Source organism: Dermacentor silvarum, chromosome 8, assembly GCF_013339745.2.
Source record: "Dermacentor silvarum isolate Dsil-2018 chromosome 8, BIME_Dsil_1.4, whole genome shotgun sequence".
NCBI classification, from domain to species: domain Eukaryota; kingdom Metazoa; phylum Arthropoda; class Arachnida; order Ixodida; family Ixodidae; genus Dermacentor; species Dermacentor silvarum.
Window position 1 is genome coordinate 3,696,914 of NC_051161.1, and position 24,322 is coordinate 3,721,235.

Consider the following 24,322-nt stretch of genomic DNA (forward strand, 5'->3'; position numbering starts at 1 on the left):
TTTGTTTTTCTAGCGTGTGTGTGTGTGTGTGGTTCACTCTGAGGCGCTGAGACATGTTGCGGTGCGTTGCGCGCGTTGCTTCCAGCGTCAGGCTTCCACACCTCTCTTTGCGGTTTGCCCATTTCGTAAACATCTCGATGACGCAATCCATTCACTTTGCCATTACGGGCAAGTTTACAGAGAAAAAATTGCGTGACCTATTCGCCTGTCCGTAACACTTATAAATTCAGCTTCGTCAAGTACATTAATTCTCCTTTCAAAGGAGTAACCAATCAGTTTAGTCTCGCTTCGTCCGAGTGCAGTTTTCAAGTGTGAAATGTGCGTTGCGGTTCTATTATTCACGGGCAACGTGACACCATTTCCGGCAGACCTGAATCAGACTTCTGCTGTTTTCAATGCGAAGCATTTCTTTGCCCAGGCAGAGCCAAAGTCAAACGCCCAAGGTCACGCAGTTTGTCGCCGAGGCGCGTGCACCTCGACGCGCCCGCTGGCACGCCGCTATGTTAGCTTGAAGGAAGGAAACAAAATAGGAGAGGCCCTGACGTCACGTTATTGAAGCCGGAAGTGATGCCATATTGCTGTGCCATTGCCCTTTGCGCCTCCAATCAACACCACCTGGATAAGTTTACTAATCCAGGTGGTATTGCTCCAATCAGCTCGCCGGAGCAGATAGGCGCGAGCAGGGCGTGAGCTTTGAACTATGGTCCCTAAAATATTTGAGCTTGCATTGTTACCAGCCGCCGGAAGTGTGTGCGGCTGACGCGCGTCAAAACAAAGCCTACGAAACAAAGCCTACGAAAACAAAGCCTACGAAACTAGCAGTTTTAGCGAAGTAGACGCGCTCTGTGCTTTCCCGTGGCACGTTGAAGAAGACGACGAAGAGCCGCTCCGTGATTGCTTGAGTGTATCTGTTGCTGGCTGACACTCACACTCACAGACCCAAAACACAAATTTTAATCTTACACACCACACTCCAAAGTCAGCATTTCTAGCGAACAAAATGTGCTGCGAGAATAACACCGGCGGCAAAATCTTGTCACTTTTCAGAGACCGAGAGCAGCAGCGAGAGCTTCAGAAGCGCGGTTGCTATGACAACGTTTACGTTTGGGGGAACCTGTCCCAGTGCTCCTTTGCTAAAAACAGCACGTGACTTCCGCCACACCTTCTCCAACACGTCCCTGCTGACCGGGGCGTCTCCTACGCTTTCCTTCCTCCATGGCTTGGAGCCTACTCTGTTCACTCGCCGGTACGGGTGTGCACGCCACAGTTGACGAGGCTCGGTTGCGCAGTGTTCGGCCCTCTACTTACAGTTACAACAATGGATCCTCGAGAGTATTGTCGGCTCTGTGCATGCTGGCCAGAGATGACCACGGCCACACGCTTATCCAGCGGCTCCACCGCAAGCTGGACGATGTTTGCGAGCGGGGATTTGACCTCGTTTTCCAGTGGGTGCCTTCCCACGTTGGCCTGCCCGGGAACGACCGGCTCGCAAGGGAGGCCCCCACCTCGCCAGTGCCCCTGTCGCTCGTGGTGACGCCCTTCGACTTCGCCCGCCACTCCATGGCTGGCTACCTTCCGGACACGGCACCCCGACCCGCGCGTCGCTGGCGGCAATCCCCCGAAGCTGCTGCCGCGCAGGGGCTTGAGCCGTCAAGATCGAGTTCTGCTCCTGCGCTTCCGCATCGGCTGCTGCCGGACGGCGGAGAGGATACACCGACTCTCGGGTAGCGGCTCGCCATTCTGAGTCAGGTGCGCCGACGTTGAGACCCTCGACCGTGTTCTTCTGCAGTGCCCCGCGCACGCAGCCGAACGCGGCGCACTTGCCACCACGTACCGTCGCCTCGAGCTGCCGTCCGACAGCACACGGGCACTCTTGTTCCCGGCAACTCCTTTATCCATTGCCAGGCGCGCCTTCTCGGCGCTACTCGAATACTTGGAGGACACAAACCTCTCCTCACGGCTGTAAGTCGTGCCGCCTTCCCTTCTTACCAGCTGGGCTTTTTTTTTTATTGCGATAGCAATTATATGGACACTGCAACTGGATTTCTGCCGTCGCCGTCGTCTTCGCCGTCGCCGGTATGCCCGAGCGGAAGCGTGCGGGGACGCGCGCTATCACGGAGAGCGAACGCACGCAATCTCCCACGCGCAAGCAAGGAAGCGGGAAGCCAGCGCCGGAGGGAGCGGGGGGAGGGGGGGGGGGGGGGGGGGGGGACTTCTACTTTGCCAACAACCGCGCTCGTCGCTCGCCCGCACCGTCTCTTATCTCCACACGGCTTTGACCTTTGTATGCGCTGTGCATTCGCCGCTCAATTTCCGTCGAAGCGATAGACCGCACGTACCTTCGCCCGCTGCGGCGTATGCGCTTGCTGCCAGCGTTTTGACAGTCGTCTGCAGTCATTCGGTGTGATCTATTCATGTTTGTTTGTGCGCATTCACAACACGCTTGTTCATTCAGTTAGTCAGGCCACATTTTCCAACGCACGCTACACATGCAATGCTGCCCGGATCGGCAGTGCAGCGCTACACGTGTGTCCCTTCGCACGCGCTGCCCATGGGAAGCGCTTCTCATCAACACCACCGTTTCACACGCGCCTTCTCGTGGTCATCGAGTCTCTCTTCATGTCGGTCTACTTACGCCGCAGAACACCTGCTTACTTAATCAGCTCATGTTTACTACAATTCATATTGCTACCAAAACCGCTCACCTTACTTCGTATGACACGTACTGCTTAAGAGAAATACCCCCCCCCCCCAAAAAAAAAAATATTTTGTATCAGTCAATTTGCAACAAATGTCTCTTTTTATATCTGCCTTTTAGTTTGAATGCTGTCTTATCTATAATTTTATCATGAATATCTGGGTACGCCAGGAACAGTAAATTTAGAGTTCTTGGGATCACTGTTGTGTGAAGATTAACAGATTTTCACGGTTTTCTTGAGCCCATATACATATAACGGGAATGTATTTTCGTTTATCGCTTCCCATGAATGCTTGCTCCCACATTGTGAAAAAGTAACTATACAGTTCAGATGGGCAAAACGGCTCACTTCAGTGAGCGGCTCGAAACGGCTCAGCTCACTGAAATGAACCGGTTCATTTGAACGGCTCACCAGTTCACATAAACGTGTAACCTGTGTTATGCATATTCCATAGGTATCTGGCTTTGAAAAAAAAACTATATGTGCATAATTTAATAACCGTGTTATTGGTATTTTCGCTATGTTTAGAGAATATTTTTACATATATTAAGAGCGTGAATTTTTAGTTGTAATGAAACTTTCTTTTCTGATATTGGGGATAAAATGCTTATGATACTGTGACAGGCAGAATGCGGCGTACTTTTTTCAGAAAAAAAATGTAACTTCATCGTCATTACAGAAGCTTGTCTGTTTTCGTGGTACTTTAAAATCAACTTTTGTCAAAATAAATACACACAATGATTGTACATTATGTTTCAACTTTATTCATGTATTCACATACGTACGTTCACTATAATATGAGGAAGCTGTAATGCCATGCAAAATGAATGTAGAAATCATTTCTTGAAGTAATATACAAAAATCATACGAAAGATCCACAAAACTGCCGCACGTACCTTTCGTTTTTTTTTTTTTTTTCTCTTGAGTGCACGCGCGATACTGGCGATCATGCCATCATACGCCAGGACAAAAAAAAGAAGAAATGAAGTTCTATTACAACACAAGAGATCATTGACCTCGTTTTAATGACGTGCTAATGATACACGCTCAGAAAATGCACTGAAGTGGATGTCATAGGCGACATTTTCATGACTACACTAATTAGCACAAATGAAGACCAGGACGTAAACTGTACGTTCACCTGTTGTCTTTAAAGACACGGAAGACCACCTTCGACGTGTTATTGGACCAGCGCACGATGTGCGATTGGTGAGAGTCGTGAGACATCGTTCGAATAGCAGCAGGAAACGAACGGTACCATCCTTTGCCAATTAAGACTTCTTTACTTCTCCCCTCGGTGGAATTGGGTGCCACACCATAGGACGCACAAAAAACCAAAGGGAGTGCTGCTCACACCACACACTGCGAGCGAGTACCAGTAGCGCGAGCCTGCCCACACCGGCCACCATTCGTCGGTCAGAAATCGAAACCCAGCAGAAGACCCAGCTCTGACGGAACGGTTCAGCACGGCTCATTCAAGGAGAGCGAACCGGCTTCCTAACTCCGAACGCCGCTCACTTACTGAACCACGGCTCAATCACTCTTCAAAAGAACGGCTCAAAAGATCCGGCTCGTTCCTGAGCGCTTTCTAGGAACGGTTCTTCACGCTCACTGAACGAGAGAAAGAGCCCATCCGGCTTCCTCTCTCCGAAAGAACCGCCGCTCACTTACTGAACCACAGCTCCCTCGCTCTTCAAAAGAGCGGCGCCGGATCTCTTGAAGAGCGAGGGAGCCGTGGCGAAAAGAGCGGTGAGCGCTCAGGAGCGAGCCGGATCTTTTGAGCCGCTCTTTTGAAGAGAGCGGTGGTTCAGTAAGTGAGCGGCGGTTCTTTCGTTCTTCAGCCGAAGGCGAGGGGGTGAAGGCAACTCTTGCGAGGAAGGGCGGGAGGGCAGTTGCTTTCTCGTACCGCTAATAGATGGCGCAGAAGTCGCGCCCAGCAGAAGACACGGCTCTGACGGAACGCATCGGCACGGCTTTCTGAACGCGAGAGAACCGGCTCCCTTTCTCCAAAAGAACCGCCGCTCATTTTTACTGAACCACCGCTCACTCGCTCTTTAAAAAGAGCCGCTCACAAGATCCGGCTCACTCCTGAGCGACCCATCTCTACTATACAGTAGGCATAACGTGAACAAATAGAACAAAACTAAAACGGCAGCTCCATTTTAGCATTATACCACGCAAAGCCACTTTCTCTTCTTGACGATTACAGCCTCACTACTTCTTTTTAAGCGAAGCTTTATAGGCTCACAAGTGTCGGCGGTGGTGGTGGTGTCACGTTGAAAAGTGGGCCGATCCTGGCGATAGTGCAGAAAGGGTCCAAGCTCAATGGCACATACCAGGGACCAAAAACAGAGAGAAAGTGAGAGAGAGAGAAAGAGAGAAGGAAAGAAAGAACGAGAGAAAGAAAGAGAAACGGATAAAGGAAGAGAGAAAGATCTTCACCACGAAGGTCAGATACACACACGACAAGCTTCGCCTACCCCCACTTTCTCGGCAGGGGAAGGGCATGTTTCTAGTATGCCTATAAACGCTCGTGAGTTCATTGGACGGTCTCTGTAGCGGCAGCAGCTGCACAAATATGCGATTCGAGCCCGGCCAATGGACAGCCGACAAAACTCATTCCGTGGCAACGTGTCTGGAAGGCCCCTTCCGACATATCGCAAGGTGCCATATGTTTCGAATGAACACTCTTGCGCTATGAGTCCGGTCTCACACGTATAATACAGCGCTATATATAGGCAAGCCTTTCGCCTACGTCGCATGCGTGGAAGCGCTGTCGTGGCTCTATTCAGGAGAGACGCGGTAGAAGCGAGACGCCGAATGAGCGGGCACTAGGCAAGTCGAACAGTTGTCTAGGCGCGCGGTTCCGAAAAGTGGAACGAGGTGGAGTCCCATTCGCGCCCGTGTTTGCTCCCCGCTTCTGAGTGTTCACCGTTTCTGTAAAACGCTCCGGCGATGAGGGAAAGGCTTCGCAAACAGTCGCATTTGCGACGGGGCGCACTGGCGACGAAAGTGCCGCCTGCCGGCTCCTTTGTTCGCGGCGATGGAAGGAAGCGGCCGCGCTGCGCTCGATGCGTCGTGTAACGGTGCCTATAGATGGGGAATCCCGCAATTGCGAGTTCGGTGTCAGCGCACAAACCCGAAGGCTGGCTCAAGCACACTGACTTATGGCCCTCAAAGTGGCGGCCACTGACTTCCTCAGTGGTTGTCTGCGCCAGCGAGTGGTCCACGCTTCAGGATACGAGGGGGAATCGATTAAAAAAAATCATGTAGGACAAAGAACACTTAGTTCTCATCAAAATGATCACCGAGTCAATACGCTTGTCAAACCTTTTCTCCCACTTTTCGAAGCAAATATGGGAGCAGCCTAATGCTATTGAATGTCCCCTGCGAATCTATCTTCACCTCGTGCACCAGGATATGTCTCCTTCCTTTATTGTATTACATGCGAAGCATTTCTTGGCGAGCATTTGCCACTTTGACAGTGTCTATCTATCTATCTATCTATCTATCTATCTATCTATCTATCTATCTATCTATCTATCTATCTATCTATCTATCTATCTATCTATCTATCTATCTATCTAGCCACATACGTCTTTGTCCTCTCATGGTCGTTTCGTTAACTTGGTATGTACCAAAATTGCCACAGTATGACAATAGTGTATGATGAACGTAAATTGTAGGACATGAAACAGCCGCCTAGGTCTTGGTGCTCTCACGGTCGTTTCGTTAACTTGGTAGGTACCAAAATTGGCATAGTATGACAGGAGTGTATGACGAACATAAATGATAGGTCATGACATTCGTGTCATGTAGATCATGACAATGACCCCGAGAAAAAAACTGAACACTCAAAAACCACTGAAATAGGTTCGGATGTGGGTACTAAGTGGAGGAAACACTAAAGGATGATTGTAGAAGTCATAGTCATGAGCATGACTCAGCGAAAATGAAAATGACTCAGCGAAAACAGATTACCACTCAAACGCCACTGAAATGGGTTCTGACGTGGGTACTAAATGAAGGAAACACTAAAGGAGGATGGTAGAAGTTATAGTCATGAGCATGACCCAGCAAAAATGACAATGACTCCGCGAAAGCAGATTACCACTCAAACGCCACTGGAATGGGTTCGGACGTGAAGTGAAGGAAGGAAGGAGGGAATATAAGAGGCGAAAGGCAGATAGGTTAAGTGTCCGGTTGGCTACTCTGCACGGGGGGATGGTTTAAGCGCAGAAAAGATTACAAAACAGGAGAAGATTAAAAACACACACACGCTGGTGGTATATACCAAAGTGGTGGTATATACCATAAAAAAGCTTAATCCTTGTAAATTCCAACTATATATAATATAAAGAAATTGATTAATGTGATTTAGAAATAAATGTTCAAGAGCAAGCTTGAGATACATGGGTTTTGCGAACTGTGTTTAAGTTGTGACCATATTTAGAAGAAACTCCTGCATTTACAGCATTGCGGCTTGCTCTGTAGCTTTAGGACATATTTATCTATTTCCTAGATGCAGCAAAATAATTTTGAGTTTTTACTTTTTCAATAATTTGCTTTTGAAGATTGCCAAATATCGCAAACTTCTGTTGTAAACAGCATGGCAACTACACGCTCAAGGACGCTAAATTTTGGATAAGTGAGAGTTCAAGGAATTTCCATTGTAGGATGCAAAATTTCATTCATGTACCTCATGTATCTCATGCATGTTCTTGAACATTTATTTCTAAATCATATTAATCAATTTCTTTATATTATATATAGTTGGAATATACAAGAATTAAGCTTTTTCTGGTTTATACGACAACTTCATATCCTAAGTAGAAGAGCCGCCGCCACGGTTGCTCCAAAAGTACTGAAAACGGGGGGCTCGTGCCGCCGGAGTGGGACCTCCACCTTCAAGAAAAAAGTCGCACTGAGCTCAGTCCGAGGAACAGGGTGCGTGGGGAACATCCACCCACCCCTAAGAGGCCATGTCATGGCCAAAGCAGTTGGAGCTGCGGCGTTGTCGCGTGGAAGTCACCCGCATCTATTTATTTATTACATATTTATCATTGCTTCCACAGCTATAGCTCGTTGGCGCGCCCGTGCCACAGTTGCCGCTCATCATTCCAGCGCAGAATTTCACTTCTGTCGTCGTGGAGGACACGTACGTTTACGGGGGTGTGAGCCATCGCTTAACGGGGTATGAGCCATTCATTGTCTTACGTGACGGACAGACTTAATTTTGAAGCAGTTTTAATTTCGAAGAATCGCAAGCAGCAATGGCGACAACGGTGGACTGCGGGCATACTGTCAGTGACGTCGTTTTCTCCGTCGCAGCCGAACGTGTGTGTAAACTCATTAATACATACAAAAACGTAACCAATAATTGAGGAAGACATTAATGTACCATCGGAATTAACCCAGTCATAAACACCGGGGCCGCACGTTTCAGCTTCGCTGGTTAGCCATCTATGCGGAGTGCTTGGGTGGGGATATATATATTACTTTTTACACTATGAGGTTTTTTTTTTTTTGCTTCTGTATCTAGTGATGACTGTTCTTTTTTTTTTTTTGTTATTCTCACTCCGTGTTGTGCTTATGGGTAGCTGGCGCTTTGTCAGGCATTTATTCGCCTTTTCGCCAGCGTCCACGGAATACATGATTGTCCGAAGTAAACAAACTCGCAGTCTTTCATCACCCGTCCGCGTTCGCTCTTTCATTCTTCAACGCTGAGGGACAACCCCGACGCTTAACGCAGGAACGGGCGTATACCCGGCGATCACGGTCTGCTAGTCATCAATGGATTCATGTGTCAACTTCTCGTTCTCACGAATCGTCATCAGGTAAACGGTTCCATAGTTCACTGGCATGCGGCCAAAAAGGCGAGTGAATGATTATGTAAATGACATGACGCGCGAGACGCGGTCTGAAAAGGGGGAGGAATTGTTGCTTGTTCGCTGGAAAGAAGCGAAGGTGGGTTCTGCGTGATTCTCAGGAAGGGAGGAACAAAGATTATTTGATACGAGGGACACCGGAATTTCTTCTGTCGCATTTCTTGCCAATAAAACGTGCGGCGTGGTTCTGAGCGGATTCAAGAGATTGTATTAAATATTGCTGATGAGGGGACCATGTAGGAGAAGCGTATTCGAGTAGCGGTCGAACAAATGACTAATATGCAATTTTCCGAGTGAAAGACGGTGTGCTGTGCACGTTGCGTTCGCAGTAAACTTATCGATATGAGTTGCCTAGGTTAGCATTACTGTGAGATGCACTCGGAGGTATTTATATGATGTAGTTGAGGGAGTAAAAGTAGTCTGAAATCGATCGTTTCCGGATAAATGTTATAACTTTGCATTTTTCCGCGTTAAGTATAACATTTGCCTTGATGACCGCCAACTAGTTGTGCGGATTCTTTCTTAAATGTTATAAGTGTGTCGAGGAGGTTTTGCATTCACAACCGCTGAAGAAGGAAAAAAGGAAGTTCCGCGTTAAGTATCCAAAGCAATTTCTGCCGTCGGCGTCGCCGTCGCCGTCGCCGTCGCCATTTGCCAATGGAGATGATCGCCGCGCGCCGCCGACGCTGTACGAGTGAAAGGGCCACGCGCGCTTTCACGGGGAGTGAACGCACGGCGGAGAACAAAGTTGTGCGGTCAAGATCACTCAACAATGGGGAGGGAAGGGAGGCGATTGCGCGTTTCAGAGGCTCCGGCAACAGTCACCAACGCCGCACGTTGCGAACGCGGGCAAAACGCCGCCTCGACAACATTCTTTCTTAAGCGTCTTACTCCGTGTATTACTCCGAGGTTTGCGACAACTTTTTCTGTCTCGTGCGCGGTAAGTGTGTGGACGGACGAGGAACCCTTTAAATCGGGTGGGATTTTATCCACCAATTCCCCTTGTTATGTCGAGGAGGTTCCCCTTGCATAGTTTCACAACCGCTGAAGAAGGAAAAAGGAAGTTCCCATGAGGACAGTTTTCTGTCTCGTGCGCGGTATAGCGTAGTTGGACTGGACGGACGAGGCTGAACTCTTTAAATCGGGTGGCCTTGATTTAATCCACCAATCAGATGACCTCCGTTTGGTTATTTCTACCCGCCTAAAGTCTATTTTACCTCCACTTTCCCTAAACCCCAATGCTTTGAAAAAAGCAGCCCCGTTAATTGCTTTGAAATTCAGAGCGAAGCCCTTTACAGAAAAAAATCACAGCATATCCACGAAGTGAATGATGATGAGTGGGCGAAGCACCGGGGGATCATTCGGGTAAACCACAGCTACGGACGAGACATAAAGAGAGCGCATGTCGGGAACGAGAGACTCAAGGTAGTTTTATCAGCTGCATAAACTTGGACATGCAGCAGCACCAGCAACGCGCAGAACTGTTGTCGACGCCGTCGGCGTTTTGCCCGCGTTCGCACCGAACGCGCGAAGTGGAACAGGAAGTGGAAGCGGAACCGGAAGTGGAAGCGGAACCGGAACGCCATCTAGTGAACACTTCATAAAACTACAGGTGGCTACATACTACTACTACTACTACTACAGAGGAGGGAACGACCCACACCCTAAGGAGCTTCGCCCCTAAAAGTATCAGTCGTTCAGCCGTTTCTTTCTCCTGTCCACACGCACCGCACAACGTGTCTATCCCTTGGTACTTGACTCGACAGGGTACTCGATTTTGTCTCACTCCTATGTTCCACAAACCCCTCTAAGTTTTTTTTTTCTATTTGCTTGGCCGATATATCTTCCACCCGGGGGGGGGGGGGTCCCCTGCTGCTGTCCAAATATTTGCTTGACAATTTTCTGGTTTGTTTCCTCCATTATGTCTCAACATTCCTCATGTACCAGTAACTGCAAACTTTCCTAGCTCACCGCCTTTCTCTCAATCGCTCCTCCAATTCTATCTTGCTGCTATAGCTTCCCTGCCCTCGAATAATGTCAATCCCATGTCACCCTGTACCCCCCTAATTTGGTGTATTTCCGTGTGCTCCCAAAGCAAGCCTACCTACCCCTCGCTGCTTAACTTCCAACCTTGCTCGAACCTCTGATCGCATGCACAGGACCGCATTGCCGAAATTCAAACCATCACCTCTTTCCAAATCCCTCTTCGTACCTATTGTAACTCCACGTATTTTTCATCACAGCTCTGCTACCTTTAGCCGTCACACATCTTTAATGTTCCGTTAGCTTCAGCGACGTGACGCCACATTGCGGCGACTAGAAAAAAAAAGAAGTTACGAAAAGCGCACATTTTTTCTGTATTGAAGTTCTTGCGCCTGCGAACCCAGCAAAAAAATTCAGTGCGCCATTCCACTATGTGAAGCTGGATGACCAGCGAAGCTGTGTATGTGGTGATTGACCGTTGCTTCGGTTAAACGTTCCAAGTTTGCGGGATCGGGGCCACATGGACGGTTGGCATTTCTTTCCGCCTCGCGGTCCTGGCGGGCTGCACGCTTTCCGCGGCCCTCTCGTCGTCGGCGGTCTCCTTCCGCCGCCGCCGCGCCCATTCCCTTTTCAGTTCACGCCGTCGTTCTTGGTAGACACGCTGTTCTTCTTCAGACTGTACAACACGTGACCTACCCATTTCACAGTCAGAGCAGAACTGAGGAAAGGAGTCTACGTAGAGCATGACGTCAGGAAACAGAAGACACTCAGATTGGTCGGCATGCACTAGTTTGAATACGCGGGATGGTGCGAACGTATACATGGCTGACGCGAGTTAAAGTGTAGTATCTGTACTTATCAGCTTAATAATTGATACGGGTTGTATTTGGACCCAAGGTATTAAATTTATTTTAGATGCGAAGCAGCTTATGGTCGGGGCTATGTCACTCCCTCCCTCCATCCGCCGTACGGCGTCCACACCCCTACTGCGCATGCACATCCTCTTCCCCCTCCTCTCCTCTCCTTGTCTCATCTCCTCTCCTCCCTCCCCCTCCTCTCTTTGTCTCATCTCCTCCTTCTCGGCATTCCTTCTCTCCTCTCCGACGCTCCTCTCCTCTCCGGATTGCGCAACGAATGGCAACACCTACGGCTCCGCGCGCGATAATGCGAAGCAGCTTAGGTTAGAGACGCGACGGTAGGCGCCCCAGTGGCACCGGCAACCAACGTAATTAAGAGGTAATCAACGTTACTAGATAATCTAGTAACGCTGCCGGCAACAGTCACCAACGCTGTGCGCGTTCGGTGCGAACGCGGGCAAAACGCCGACGGCGTCGACAACAGTTCTACGCGTTGCTGGTGCTGCTGCATGTCCAAGTTTATACAGCTGATAAAACTACCTTGAGTCGACCCCATGGCTGCTTCGCATACTATTCAGGGTTCCCCTACGGGAAGATGGTGTAATTTTTTTGCAAGTTGGCGGAGTGCTTGAATGCTTCAAGCACTCTTCAAGCACTCCGCCTGCTTCACCTCTGCCGCGGGTTGGACCGGTATTTCACTTTCTTCGGGATTTTTGGTCTACGGACATCGATCCGCTTTAAATTAGCCATATACCTGTACAGCTTCCCTGTAAAACACGATGTGACTTACGTTTAGGGCATCGTTTTCTTGTACGCACACGACCTTCCCGTCACGAGACGCTCATTTCAGGAATCACCCGATGCTTGTGCGCAGGCGCCTGTAAACGCCGGTGCGAGAGAGAAAATCTGGGGGCTCCTTGAATATCTGACTTCGCCTAGGTACTACGGAGAAGTTTCTTTGCTCGTTCAAGGAGCACCCGCTCTCGCACCTATTTTACTCACGCCTGCGTACAAACGTTGGGCGATTCCTGAAATGGCTGTCTCGTCCTTCCCGTCGAGTTTCCAAGCGTCCTGCCATGAAGGAAAGTAAAAAACTAGGAGGGAGCGTCACGTGACAATCTTGAGGCCTAATCATAAAAAAATTAGAGCAATAGGATTATGGAAAAAAATCACCGCCCAAGCACTCCCTACAGATGGTTAACCAGCGAAGCTGAAACGTGCGGCCCCGGTGTTTACCACTGGGTTAATCCCGACGGTATATTAAAGCCTTTCTCAATTATTGCAATAAAGTCGGCTACAAGCGTTCCTGACTCGGCTTGATACAGCTTGACACAACTAGTGCTAAGTGAAGCTCTAAATTAGACGTCTTTTGTACAGCTTATATTAGATGTCTTGAAGACTTCTGCTGTAAGACCTGGTGGAGCCGTATACGTTTTTATGGTATACGTTTTTAAAGTCGATCTCCAAGTCTTGCAAGCAAAATTTGCCTACATTTTTACCACGAGCTTGCAACGATTCCTCGACAGCACCATCACTGGAATGATTACATCGTTATGCTATCGTCATATAACAGCGCTCCGCACAATACAGTGTACAACCAGTGTACTGCAAGGTATATGCTCGAGTACTATTTCGTATAGACTATATGTATACTAGTTAGACGGTGACAGCGCGCGTACCAATATCAGCCAATTCAAACCTACCGCGTCAGCTCAAACTGCAAGCCGGGCCATAGTTTCGGGTGACCGTGATGGAAATACAACAAAAACTTTCAATAAAACTGTGTGCCGTTATTACTGAATTCGTAAAAGCTTTAATAAAAGCATATTGAAGGGAGTTTCACAGGCTAGTATAACATGGCGTGGAGCAACAGTTGGTGCGCTACTACGGCTTGGCCTCTTCGAACGCTAGCCTAGTTTGCATGGGTCATAGAGTTTCACACTATAGTGAGAAACTCTATGGTATGGGTGTTCTGTGCGCTACTGCAGTGTTGCCAACCGTAGGGTAATTACCCTACTTGTAGGGCATTTCCGAAATTTTTCGGGCAGCGTAGGGTAGTAGGGCGGTAATGCGATTTTCTTAGCCAGGCGTAGGGTAATTTTCACGTTTTGCAAAAACGCCCATGTGCTTGCGTTGTAGTGCACGTTAAAGAACCCCAGGTGGTCAAAATTAATCTGGAGCCCTCCACTACGGCGTGCCTCATAATCAGAACTGGTTTTGGCACATCAAACCCCAGAAAGAACTTTTTGCTCGTCAACGATCAGCGAAAAATGAACCGTTGACAAGTGACTTTAAAAGCTAGCCAATCGATGCGAGATCTCTGACAGTACTATTCTCGACACAGATCCGAAAACTAAATCTTTCTTTGTATAAAATAGGAGCTGTTTTAATTGACGTCTCACCAGCATAAGGCACAGTCGAAGATCAGACCTCACATATCTCTGTGATATAGCATTGTTATTCGTACTCACTCACTCACTCGTCAGAAAGATCAAGACGGGCACTGAACTCGCAACTGCATTTTATTGTGTAGTTCTTCACTTCATCCCTGGTTTGTTTGCACTGTCTTTTACATCATGACACCAAACCACCTCGCCCACCTTTTAATTACTTTCCTTTATATGAGTACAGTTTAGGAGCCGTTAGAATCGGAGCTGTCTAATTGCGCGGCGCGCCGATTCTGTGGTCTTGTTCTGCTTACATTGATTTGCTACGTTTTATTATTGCCTTTTCTTATATGCAACACAACAACCCACACCGGACTAGCAAGCCACACTACAATCTTTTGATCAATAAAGACTTTAATCTCTCTCTCGCTCCCTTCCACTTCTGGAAGACGATGTGCGCTAAGGCACATATGCTCGCTTTTGATATGCGCTTTTTTTTTTTTTTTGCTAATTATTTCGATGACCGTCGCTACCGACTTTAACGCCACCGCACATCTATCACGTCGTATTGTGAAGTATAGTCTGTAACTTATTATTATTGCACTGTGCTATTTTAGGCGTAGGGTAAAATGTAGGGTAATAAAGAATTGTGTAGGATAAAGTAGGGTATGACGTAGGGTATTTCCTAAAGAATGGTTGTCTCCCGCGTCTCTCCGTTCGCGCTTGCTGCCGCGCCGCTACGCCACCGTAGCCGCGCTTTGCAACGGATTCAACGGGCCGGTTTCGTGCGCACATCGCATTCTCTCTGTGTTTCTGCGTTGATGGCGCAGCTTCATTTTGGTAAGTGATCAAAGTTTTTCTCTCTTCTTAAAGCTCTGTGGCACGATTGGTTGATTGTTTCACATGCAACGGCTGTTGTTTCGAATTTCCTCGCTGCACGGTCGAGGTTACGGACTCAATGTATAAGCTCGTCAGGTTGGTGGGATTGCATTTTATTGCGATAGGCAATTATATGGACACTCAAAAGCAGATTTCTGCCGTCGGCGTCGCCGTCGCCGTCGCCGTGAGGTTCCGTATGACGTCAATGGAGATGAAATCGTCGCCGCGCACCGCCGAACGCTGTATGTGCGAGTGAAAGAGCGCGAGGGACGCGCGCTTTCACGGGGAGTGAACGCACGGCGAAAAACAAACGCGCGTTCTGCGCTGTGCTCCCTTGAGGGCTGCAGAAGTAGGCGTCTCTTTCCTCCTCTACAATCACCATATATGTAGAGTAAACGTACCTTCTTCCGACGCGCGAAAGGCTGTGGGGGAGGGGGGGGGAGGGGCAGGGAAGGGAGGCGACGTTTAGCTGCGGCACCAAGTGCCTATTTATATCAGAGGCTCCGGCAACAGTCACCAACGCCGCACGCATTTTGAGCGAACGCGGGCAAAACGCCGGCGGCGTCGACAACAGTTCTGCGTGTTGCCGGTGCTGCTGCATATCCAAGTTTATACAGCTGATAAAGCTGCTATCATTACTCCGTATAGCTCTCTTCAAATTTGCTATCGCAATTGATGCTTCGCCTTTCAGGTGAAACTGCGACAACTTTTTTGGTTAGTGTGGTATCATGCGCTGCCGTTAGAATCGATTGTCCGTGCCAAATTGTTACATCGGGAACCGCTTCTCGCGGAGTCGCCGCCTAGTTTCCTCGTGGTCGAAGGTTGCGAATTCTTTAATAAGCTGGTGCTGTAACTATATAAACGCGAGCTATGCCGCTTATTGTCTTATATTACTTCGTTGCCGGTCTTAAAACTGCATCACGATGCGAATAATATATCTGCGTCGCTCTGACTGATTGCATGGAGACGTGAGCACGTGCGTTTTATATACGTCCGCTGCATTCATTTTGTGAAGAACAAAAAACAAAGCAACAACAGCTTGATTTGGGCGAGTTCGTTCATACTGAATAACGTAGGTACGGCGCAACACTTTTTGTAAGGAAACGAAGACAAGAAAGAACGCTGTACCTACGTTATCTAGTACGCTGTACCAGCGTGCTTTCCTGTCTCATTGTTTCCTTCCAAAAATTGTTACGCTGTATCTACGTTATCCAAAGGCAAAGCGGCGCACAAGAAGAAAATAATTAGACTTGGTGCGAACTCCGTTAGTTGCCCGTTCTATAAGATATGCTTTGATGCATTTTTGTAGTACTCAAGGCCTTGAACAGCAAAAGTATGACAGCCTGCCCAATGCAAGCGCTCCTCCAGATGAATGCTACCCGTGGGGCAGTGAGGCCATCATTTCAGCGAAGAATAGCAACTATATTGACATAATTTCGAGACAGGTTGCACCTCAGAATGTGCATGACTCTTGTCTGTCTTTTTTACGTGCTTTCAGACATGCACATACTAATGACAGACATGGAAAGACTATAAGACGTCAAGATGAAAGGCTCCTAGCAGCTTTCAGTTACCCCAACGAAACTGGCAGAATGGCAGTGCCTGATTACAAGCTGCCCTTAGGAGAACAAGGAAACCGTGACCGCATTAGAATTCGAGCGGAGCTCCAATCCTGCTTTTTGATGACACCTCGTAAGTAAAAGCTTATGAATTAACTACATGAGCACATTTTTATAAATAACTCATGCCAGATGTAACTAATGCCTTTTAATTGCATGCATGTTAAAGTGATTTCATTGTTTTATTGAAATTTTATTGAAAACTATAGTTTCAGCTAATACTTTTCTATACTATGGCTGTTTACATCTTGGAGTTTTTGTGTGCACATATTGCTGCAGAAATAATTTCTGCCTGAACGTATAATCATCCAGTGTCATTTGCTGTGCTGCCTTACCTTTTCTGGGGATTTCATACCCGCCTTCATGCAGCCATTGGTGTTTTCGGTTTTGGATCCCTTCTCTCCTCGTGCAAAATGTTCTTTTTTTTTTTCTTTCAGACACAACGGCTCTCTGTTATGGGGGGTCGGGACTTAAGAAGCTTTACTGTTCGCATCCTACCCACTATTTTCAGACAGCTTGGGGGGAAATTTTAGCTACACTCGAGGGCAGGCAGCGGCGCAAAAAGAGCTTCAGGGACATGCATGTCTACAGTGTCATGGAAAGTAAGTTTAGAGGGCTGCTGTTTTACTGGACATAAGTGCCGTGACTCTTACAAAAGCCATTTGGAATGAAAAAAAAACCTATAAAAACAGATGGACACATTTGAAATAGAAAATTATCCACCCAGTGTAGCTGAGTCGCGTAGATATTTTTTGTCTTTTATGAGCGTTCCTCCCCCTTGCAGTTCCATAGAACTGATGTTCCACAAATTTTATTTATGGGTTGCAGATCTGTTCGTATGTAGCAGTGATTCGGATATCAGCCACAACTGCTGATACCGTGTACATTTGCTACTTGCATTGTTTGACTAGATGGTTTGGTATTCCAGAAGCCATTCAAAGCAATACCAGGTGGGAAAATGTGATGACCCATGCCATTCGCCAAGCAGCAGCTGCCTGGTTGAAGAATTGCAGTTTGTGAGGGGGTAAAAAGTCAGCATGTTACGTTAAGCTTAGTGTTCAGGTAGTTCTTATACAGAAATTTAAAATACACTTACGTTATTAACTGAGTCAGCATCATGTAGCAGGTTTACATCTTGACAAAATCGACTGTTGATTCTATATCAGAAGTGCATGGTATGTATGGGATTAACATTTTGTCTTGGGGTTATAAACTCTACTTACATCAACTGTTACATGTGATCTTCAAATACCTGTTCACAATGGCCAGATAACTCACAAGGACCATCTATGCATGCTGTTATGACATCATGCTTTACTGTGGTCATAGGGAAACTTGTATACATTCTGATGAATTCTACTTTATACAATAAATTTTGGGAACCCCAAGTAGAGTATGACATGCAGTTATTGCTGTTGTAATTGGTGTTAAGGGCCACTTTCTTACAAGATGCAATGTAAAAGAAAGCTATAATAACTATTTACTTCCAGGTAGCTAAAGGGCATGGGAGATGCTTTAGGTAAACATGAATAGGCATTTTAAATTGTAGAGTCAATTATACCTGTCTTCTGGCACTACGCTTATGCCTGCAGTTTTTATGCAGTTTTTTATGTGTTGTATTTGTTTCTTTTATGCCATTGTTCAGTCTTGTGAGGACAGCCACTGAAAGGCCAGGCTTAAAACAAGTAACTATGCATCATGAGTGCTAATTGAGGTCCTAAAATATTGTAATTTCATAACTGGCATGTTGAACAAGCATGGCTTCAGTCCTATAATGCTTGAAAGTGGTGTGTGCATTACAGAAACTATAGTTATATATCCTTGACAGTAGTCACCGAGAGAAAAGTATATTTTACAAAGTGTCTTTGCTAATTTTTCTAATATGTAGAGATTATTTCTCAGTCATGTTTATGCTAAGCACTCAGATTTTACTGGTCTTACTCTGAGTGAGTCAGGTCTTTTTTTCCTTTTCTTTTTTTGACTGGCGCAGATTCTTCTAAGGATACTGGACCTGCTGCCAGCTGACATGCCTTTCTTCCTCCTTAGTCCTGAACCATAGTCCTGTTAAGATGTGGGGTCAGTTTTTCTAGACATGCCATCCATAATATATGCAGTCTAGTCAATCAGTGCAAGGCATTGCATGCCATTCATTTCCTATGTACATTTTTAGTCAGAATGAAAGCAAGGCAAGCACATGTACATAATTTATAAAAATAAAATTTTGTATTTTGCTGATTTTGCTGCCTCTTAAACATTGTTATGAAATGCTGGCTTTGGAAGAGGCATTTTACAAGATGTCTTTCAATGTGCCTCACTCAACACCTTGTGTGCTGGATGAATTTTGCTTATATTAGTAGTATACCCAAATTAATTGTGTGCTAATGTAGATCACTGCTACTGGTATTCTTTTCTTGAACCAGTAGTGTGATTCAGGATTTCTAGGAAATGTACATATATTGAATGCGGCAGGCTTTAACTTCAAACTAAAAATACGAAGAGGTACTAATCTCAAAGAAGTTCAGTATTATGTGCTAAATACATGCTTTTGCAAAGTCATAAATATTGAAAGCTGCATAGATTCCATAGTTTGGTAATGAAATCTGTGAAGGTATAATGTTGAGAGCCCATCTGCGACATGCAAACATGTATATATACATATGGCAACAATGTTGTTTATGCACCGAAATAACATTCTTCAGAAATGAATAGTCTCGCAAGAGCATTGTTGCACTTTGCAAGTGAACAGCGCTTTAAAAATTGCATGTCAGACACGGCGTTTCAATGTTATACCTTCACAGATTTTATTACAAACTATGGAATCTATGCAGCTGCTTTTAATATTTATGCATTTGCAAAAGCGTGCATTTAGACCATAATACTGAACTTTTTCAGCTTAGTAGCTTTTGGTGTGTGTTAGTTTTGAAGTTAAAGCCAGTCGCATTCAATATATGTACATTTCCTAGAAATGCTGAATAACACGACTGGTTCGAAGCATGAGTACCAGCAATCTGCATTAGTTAAACTTTTTTTTTCAAGGCAGATTGCATATCTCATCTGGCAAGCAAAATAAGCCTTCATACGCAAGTTCTACACATAGTCTAACGAAAGTCTAATGAACAGCTTGCCACGACTTCCCCGAGACGAATACGGAGGGAGCATTAGCTTGGCTTCAGGAGTGGTTGTAGAGTTCTAAGGCTATTGCTTAGCTTGTACAAACCGGATTGTAGACAACCTCTTGGCTTGAACAAGCCCAAATGTAGACGTCTTCTAGATGGGTTCGTGCTACCTGGTTACGTTTTTGTATGTATTAATGAGGTTACACACACGTTCGGCTGCGACGGAGAAAACGACGTCACTGACGGTATGTCCGCAGTCCGCCGTTGTCGCATTGCTGCTTGCGCTTCTTCGAAATTAAATTGCTTCAAAATTAAATCTGTCCGTCACGAAAGACAATGAATGACTCATACCCCCTTAAGCGATGGCTCACACCCCCGTTTTAACGTACGTGTCCTCCACGACGACAGAAGTGAAATTCTGCGCTGGAATGACGAGCTGTGGCACGAGCGCGCGGTTGCGCCAAGGGGCGCCAACGAGCTAGCTGTGGAAGGAGACGACACGAGAACATCATAATTGGATTTCTATCTGTGGCGACGTCGCGACAAATCTAGGCCTGAAGTTTAGCACAGAAAAATCGTAATTAGGATCGTGGTGTCAATTCAACACCAAGTCATACGCATAGTCAAGTAATATATAAGTACCTCGCGTATACATAAACGAAGGAAAGATTTACTCAAGAAAATAATCTGAAACGGAGCACTGTGCGGTCGCAATAAATATGAAGTGGAGTAATGGTGCCAGCGCTAACATTCGCAAATACATTTCATGCTTAAAATCTTGTCGGGGTTGGATCGTTAACCAAATATCGGTAAGCCGGTTGGCTTTGGGAGCCCACGCTAAAACCACAAAGGCAGTGCAGGGTGACAGTGCACGGGTGAGTGTCAGTGCGTGGATTGGGCCTCTTTTGAAGGCAGAGAAGCGGAGAACAAAATTAATTTTGAAGAAATACTTAGGAACATGGATGAAAATAGATGGGCGGCTAAAGTGCACAAGTATCTGTACCTGAAAAGCGTGGACACAGAATGGAGGAAGAGGATCAAGGAAGTTGCCAACCAAGTACAAGATAATCGAAACTAAATAGACAACCAAGAGTCATCAGAAAGAGAGAGAAACTGAGACAGTGAATTGGATGCAAAGAATGGAAACAAAAAGTACCATGGAGATTTACAAGAATGAGAAGAAAGAAATTAGAAGGGAAAATCTGTGCGACAACACAAAGAGCAGTGCCCTGCTATTTGAGGATCGAGCCGGTTGCCTAAGGACCAAAACATACCGAAGGAAATATTCGGAACTAGATGAGGCATCTGTATGCTGCAGCAAAGATCTGGAGACCACTCAGCACATCCTAATGGAATGCGAAGGGATTCACCCAGTACACCTCCCAAAAGCGCTTAGATTTAAAGTGGACGGAAGCATCAACCGGTCAGCAGTCTAGATAAGCAAGAGACGTTTGCAGTATTTGTGAAAAAAAATGCAGGGCAGAGATTGATACGACCGGATCTGTTACAGTCATAGGTAACGGTACAAGGTAGATTTCTAAGGGGAAAAAAAGGTTAGAAGATGTATACAAAAATGCTAGATAAAAATATGTATAGCATACCTGATTAAATCAAGCAGGCTAAAAGTGACGGTTGGTCACCGCCCCGTTTCAAAGGGGATGCCATTACATCATCATCATCATTTCAATGCATGAACGCTATGGGGAGCTTTTCCTCTAGATTTGGCTATATTATCTTAATGGAGATAAGAGGTCCGTTCGATTCGCCTGCACCACTTTGAACCAATTCTTGATGGTGCACGAGAAGTTAGGAAATTGTGCAGCTCGATTTCTGTGTGACAGGCTCAACGCGACACTCGAAACTAATGCCGAATTGCAGACGCGGTGCAGGCGTTAGGCTTTGGCTGACTAATGTAGATCAAGGGCATAAGTTTGACGGTCTCGAACTGCAGATATGATCGGCATTTGAGGCGCAAATTCACCCCACACTTGCGTAGACACATCAGACGCGCGTAAGCGGAGTTCTAATGGCGCTTGCGCCCGTGTGCTGCGCTGCTGCTTCGCACCTGTATTACAGTGTACCTGTATGCCTGCACCAAGTCGGCAGCGAAACTTGAGAGGGCGCAGCAAAATCGTGAACCAGCCGTGCACCTTTCGTGCACCTCTTGAAACGTACGGCGTGGTTCAACGGGCGTGATTACTGCACCGTTAAAACGAATATATGGTAGGGTACAGGTCCTCGTGACCACACGAAGTCCGAACCCCGGCCGGAACTTTGGAAATAATGTAGCGTTTTTTTCTTTTTTTTTTTTTTTTTCGAAAAGCACGTGCGTCATCAACCTACAAGTTACGGTTCAACTACCGGATCCCGACATAACCTCACTTCATATATACACACGTGCAGGCGAATCGAACAGATCTAGGAGTGTAGTTCAGGCGCGTAGCCAGGGGGGAGAGGGGGGGGGGGCTGAAGCCCCCCCCCCCCCCCGAAATTTTTTCGTGCCGGCATGCACCGCCGACCAAAACTACCACCGACGCCGGGAATAATAATAATAATAATAATAATAATAATAATAATAATAATATAATAATAATAATAATAATAATAATAATAATAATAATAATAATAATTTATTTCCCATGAAAAGAATTACATGGTGGGGTTCTGGATAAAAAGTTGCACGCTGGCAACTTGACCAGCCCAAAAACCCATCAAAGGCAACAGAGGGCGTCGGGCGCTCACATGTGAGTAAACAGATGGGAAGGTGTCAATTTACAAAAAAAAAAAATGTGTATACGAGACAGGTAGTAATACACTTTAACAATTAGAAAAACAAGTAGTCTGCATTAACAAGGGAATATTCAATTTATACATGAGCATTATAGATTACATCAAGAAAGTCTTATTATACACAAACAGGAAGAAATATAGGGAGAAAAAAAAACCTAACATAGCACTATATTCAGGGCAGTATAAACTAAAGCAAATAAAGGGGGGAAAAGTCATACAGTATTGCATATGAACAAACTCATTAAACAACAAGGATTAGTTTGAACTGAAAGTAGTTGTGCAGGCTGCATAAAGACAGAAGGTCTATTTCTCGTAAGGCGAGGTTATTGAGTAAAGTCGGAAGTGTATCTCGAAGCATTTGTTGACCATAATTCGTTCTTGAGTGCGGAATGTTCCATTGTTCAGGTGTCCTAGTGTCATAGGCTGCGACATGTTCGTGTAGGCGAGTTATGTTCAATCATTCTGCATTCTGTCTACAATGTCTTTTTCACGCTCGAAAGACATTTCGGCACGAGCATTGCGAACTCGGGCTGGATTCATGGCACCTGGGGTGGATTTCGTGGCACCTGGAGTCACGTAACGCAAGGAGCCCCATCCGAGCACGAACTTTCAAGGGCTTTTCGATAGCGTGCGGGCGCGTTGCGGCATCTCGCAGCAGCCGCGGAATCTACGGAGCGCATGGATTTCAATTCCGAAACTGTATGGGTGTAACGTTCTCATAAACTTTTGACGCGAAAGGTGCACTGACATTTCCAAAGGCGTGCTTAAAAAGATTTTCAATTCTGGAACTTTATGGGGTTAATGCTGTTATAAACTTGGACCAACATGCGTGCACTGGAGCCCTCGTGTCCAAGCCGTTCCAGAAATGAAAGCACGCGCTCGCAATCTTCCACACGCACGAAAATACTAAATATTACCGTGACTGTGAGCTAGCAGCTGATAATTTTCACCAAACATTTGCAGGACGCGTGCCCAATGTGATCGATCAGCTGGACCAGGGCCGGCAAAATAAAATTTGAGAAAACAGGTGAAAGGAAATGGCCTATTATTGAGGAAATTATTTTTGCGGGCTACAAGGTCTGGCTCTCGTTGGCCACAGGGACAGTGGTCCTATGGATTTAAGCATAGGCCCCGCTGAAAATACAGGTATTTTCAGAGCGCTTCTTCGCATACGAGCTAATTGTGGAGATACATATCTGAAGAACCATTTGGAAAGTTGCCCCAGTAATGCCTCGTATTTAAGCACAGATGCACAAAACCAAATTATCGAAGTTTGTGGCGACATTATCAAAGAAAGCCTAGTTGCAAAAGTAGGCTGCTTCTCCATACGTCCTGACGAAACGACGGACATCGCCGGAATCGAACAGCCTACGGTTTGTGCAAGGTACCTAAACAAGGATGAAAACAACATAGAAGGAGTGTGTTTAGGTTTTAGCACCGGAATAGATGCCCTCTCCCTTTGCGACTGCAGGTTCTATGTAAATGTGTACAAACTGTTCCAGATTCTAGTCACCCTTCCAGTGACCACTGCCAGCGCAGAGAGAATATCTTTTAACAAGAGTTTAATAAAAAACTACTTGCGCTCTACAATGTCTGTCGAACGCATGGTTAGACTGGTGCTTATATACACCCACAGAGACGTCGGCATCAACGTGTCCGAAGTCATTGACCGCTTCGCTCAACTTCCCCGCCGAGAGAAGTTTGTCCTTTAGATAGCGAAGCAGCAAAATCAATGCAAGTAAAGAGCTCTGTTCCTTCAGGTTCATAATCTCGTAATTATGAAAACGTATGAGTGTTCGTTAGCTTTTAAAACCGCAGACATTTTAGCCATTTATTCTAGCAGTTAGCATCATGATCAAAATTATCATGCGAATACGATAATTACGAGGACATCAATAACCAATTTTGACCGACCTTGCTCATTGAAAGCCCGGCCCACGCGGCGTTTGCCGAAAACACACTCGGATATTGGGTAGTATAACTTGCCGCATCATCTGTGGCTTTAGTTTGGCTTTTTCTTTCCTTTTTTAGCTACCTGCTTTTACTTCTTTTTTGAACCGAAGCAATACCCAGTTTAATTTTGGGTTGCAGAATATTTGTTTGG

The 24,322-nt window shown here is 46.2% G+C and overlaps 1 protein-coding gene and 1 pseudogene across 1 annotated transcript in view; both read left to right on the plus strand.

Annotated features, from left to right (window-relative positions):
* The first annotated feature begins 1,215 nt into the window (after window positions 1–1,215).
* The window catches only part of LOC119461920 (cell division cycle 5-like protein), a 137,334-nt gene continuing 114,227 nt past the window's right edge, over window positions 1,216–24,322 (plus strand). Inside the window, 1 exon segment of the mRNA XM_037723286.2 lies at window positions 1,216–1,724. Coding sequence (XP_037579214.2) covers window positions 1,216–1,724 — 509 coding nt within the window.
* LOC119462933 (U2 spliceosomal RNA) lies at window positions 11,392–11,501 on the plus strand (annotated as a pseudogene).